The following is a 3,462-nucleotide window of genomic DNA, read 5'->3' as shown; positions in this document are numbered from 1 at the left end:
TTTTTCTTCAAGATGGACAAATCAACCCCAATTAAAACCAATAATTTGATATACATCATGATATTTTTCTAGGGGGGGGTAAAAAAATTTCTAGGGGGGGGTAAAAAAAATTTCGGCGCGCTTCGCGCGCCAAATTAAAAATTTTTACCCCCCCCTACAGAATCCTTATATCCGCCCCTGACTCACCGTCACAGTTATAGGGTTGGTTAGGTTCTGGTCTATGCGAGGTTCTGTGCTTTGAGCTGGACTGAGATGATTTCAGGATTCCACGTTGACTAGTTGCTGGAGGACCAGACCCTTTTCCACCAGCTAGAGCTCGACTAAATAAAATATTGTAGTGAATGAAATCCCGTAAAAATGTTTATAAAATCCACAAATCAGAGAAGCATCAGATTCAGGAACCAGAGAAGACCTTTTCATCTTAACCTCCTCACTTTGATACACTCGTTATTTATCATGTATTTATATCTAGAAACAAGAAATTTACTCTTAAAGTGGTAACCCTGACTTTTAGGACAGTCGTTATTCTTTAATGTTCCTTTTATTTAAAGAGTTACATTCCCTATTCAAAACGAAGCATGTTAAACCTGATAAAATATTATGTTCTATTTGAAAATGAATGATTTTAATTGTTCTTTTCTCTCACAGGGATCTTGCCAGTGCTAGGTCATGGGTACTGGAACAGGGTAAGGTAGCCATACCACACCGGATTAACTAGAGTGAGCAGCATTTGGTTTCTTCTATTTGAAATCAAACGTGTTTTGGTCTATAATTCAACAATCTTTTACCTTACAGATTTGTTTACTCTAAACTTTTTCATTCAAAATGCATATGCCGACAAAAAAAGTATCCAAGACAAAAGGCTAAAATATTATGTTTAATGGGTCAAATTGTGATCGAAAGTCACAGCTTTCTGGAATATTGACAGAACCGTTAAATCCACGTGATACAATTCTAGTGATTCTGGCTTCTGTCCGCTCTGTCTGCATCATAACCCGGTACAGGTAGGGATGTTATTATTTTAATTATGTTTTAATTAATTGTTTTAATTATGTTTGAATTGTTATGAAAAAGTGGACGGTAAAACGAAAAACGACACGATTGTGGAAGACGATGCCTGGCCGCGTTAAATAAGTTCCACAAGATTCAACAGAATGAGATAGCACAGATACGGGGCATAGTACTGATAAACATCTACACGTGTGATATCGATATTTACTCTAGTTCTGAACCCTCTAGCAATAAGTTATAAGAAATATATATACTGGAAGTTATTTATGCATTTTCATTAGAGTCTGACTCACGTCCTCTATACGATCGTTATTAAAAATTATAAAAAGTTATTTTTTAAAAACGTTTGTTAACGATTGTATTTTGTTAACAATCGTTAACGACAACCCTTTGTTAACGATTGTTAACGACGACACTTTGTTAACAAATGTTAACAACGACCCTTTGTTAACGATCGTTAAGGAAGAGAAGAGGAAAGAGGAAACCGACCTGAAGGGCATTGGTACTTATGATTTAGTAATTTTAAAGAAAAAATCATGAAGTTTTAGCTCTCCCACAACCCTATAACCTGCATGTAAGACCAAATTCGATAAAGTTGCATATTTATAAATGACAATTTTTTTTTCTTAAACGATCTTTTTTTTGAACGATCGTTTTCATAAAGTTCGTCGTTTCGTTAACGATCGTTAACGACGACCCTTCAATAACGATAGTTAACGACAACCCTTTGTTAACGATCTTTAACATATTTATCAATGATAATATTTTTTTTAAAACGATCTTTTTAAAAAAAAACAATTGTAAAAAAACGGTCGTTTAGTGGGATTGATTTCAAACTAATTATGTTTATGTATCTGTGAGCAAATATTGGCAATATTGGTTTGGTTGTTTTATTAACTTTTAAACTCGATTTATATTTCTTTTTAATTGTAGAAGGGTTGCAGTAAGTTAGCTTTGTTAACTACGTTGTAACTTCTTCATTATCAGGTCGAAAAATCACTAGATACGTTTTCATTAGGTCAGTGTCCATAGCATAAGAAGAATAAAATAATATAAACACTAAACTTTAATCCTAAAGATGTTTTCTTTTGATGTAGATGGCTCTGTCTCAAGGGTGTTTTCCTCCGGTAGTTATTTTTATCAAAAGTCATACTCAGGGAAAAATATAATATATTTCCCGCGGTGGCCATGTTTTATATTTCAAAATGTATAAACTCCTTCAGAATATTGCTTACAATCATGGAGTACAGGGTGTCTCAAACAACATAGAAAATTAAAGTACCGGGCAGGCTTTTAGGCAGCCAGAGCAAGTTGTACATCATGAATATTGCCTACTGACTAAAGACTGAAAAATTGGACAGTAAGTCAAACGAATCATTTTATTGGGATTTAGGTGAAACAAACTTTTAAATCGTCTTATTTAATCTTCATTTGTCAAAAATGTGAAAATAAAATCTGTTTTTTTTTTCATTATTTTTTGTTTATTACCAGCTGAGAGTTTCCGTTCCTGTTGGTTGACTTGTGTTGGTCAGGAAGGGCATATTCTGAGTAGATCTCCATAGGGTCTTCATAACCTAGATAGATAGATAGATAGATAGATAGATAGATAGATAGATAGATAGATAGATAGATAGATAGATAGATAGATAGATAGATAGATAGATAGATAGATGGATATATAGATAGGTAGATAGGTAGATAGATAGATAGATAGATGGGGCTATTGATGGATATTTGTAATTGATTGATTGGTCGATTGCTTGATCGATTGGCTGATTGATTGATTGAATAATACTAACCCTGTAGTAGGATGTTGTCATGAGCATGGCCGGAAACAGAAAGATCATGCACATCTGATAAGTAGCAACAAAACTACCCATGATGGGTGGAGCATCAGGACTCCTGAATAAATATGTGTATTTATAAGTTTGTTAGTTACCCTACCTCTCTTCTCATCATTATTTGATGCACAAAAAATAGACTGACTCGTCAAAATAAGTACATGTTTTACAAAAGGTACAGTTATGAAAGGTGCAATTATTTGAAAATACAATCTGAGAAATATTAAATTGTTATTTTTTTATAATATACAAAGAAAACTGGAATCATTGCACGAAGCGCCCTGAAAGTGTATTATTACACAATATTGTAAAGCTTACGTGTCCTCTGTACACTTCCACACGACGATAGAGTTGTTCTGGTTCAAGCAATCCTCCTCATTCTCCTCCACATACATCACCGAGTACACATCCTAGACAACAATGTACAGTGTTCTGGTTCAAGCAATCCTCCTCATTCTCCTCCACATACATCACCGAGTACACATCCTAGACAACAATGTACAGTGTTCTGGATCAAGCAGTCCTCCTAATTCTCCTCCACATACATCACCGAGTACAACAGCGTTGAATTACAAGACAGACAGAGAGAATGACCTGCCTGCGCGGAAAA

The 3,462-nt window shown here is 34.6% G+C and overlaps 1 protein-coding gene across 1 annotated transcript in view; it reads right to left on the bottom strand.

Moving 5' to 3' along the window:
• Positions 1–3,256, bottom strand: part of LOC111711096 (cholecystokinin receptor type A) — a 16,639-nt gene extending 13,383 nt beyond the window's left edge. The window contains exons 1-4 of the mRNA XM_023485348.1: positions 3,171–3,256; positions 2,811–2,913; positions 2,500–2,585; positions 187–320 (exon numbers count right to left, since the gene is read on the bottom strand). Of these exons, the coding sequence (XP_023341116.1) occupies positions 187–320; positions 2,500–2,585; positions 2,811–2,913; positions 3,171–3,247 (400 nt within the window). The 5' untranslated portion in view covers positions 3,248–3,256. The remainder of the gene's footprint in view (positions 1–186; positions 321–2,499; positions 2,586–2,810; positions 2,914–3,170) is intronic.
• Between the last annotated feature and the right edge of the window lie 206 nt (positions 3,257–3,462).

The sequence above is a fragment of the Eurytemora carolleeae genome, unplaced genomic scaffold (assembly GCF_000591075.1).
Source record: "Eurytemora carolleeae unplaced genomic scaffold, Eaff_2.0 scaffold1116, whole genome shotgun sequence".
NCBI classification, from domain to species: Eukaryota; Metazoa; Arthropoda; class Copepoda; order Calanoida; family Temoridae; genus Eurytemora; species Eurytemora carolleeae.
Note: the sequence above shows the minus strand (reverse complement) of the source record. Positions and strands in the feature narration are given on the sequence as shown.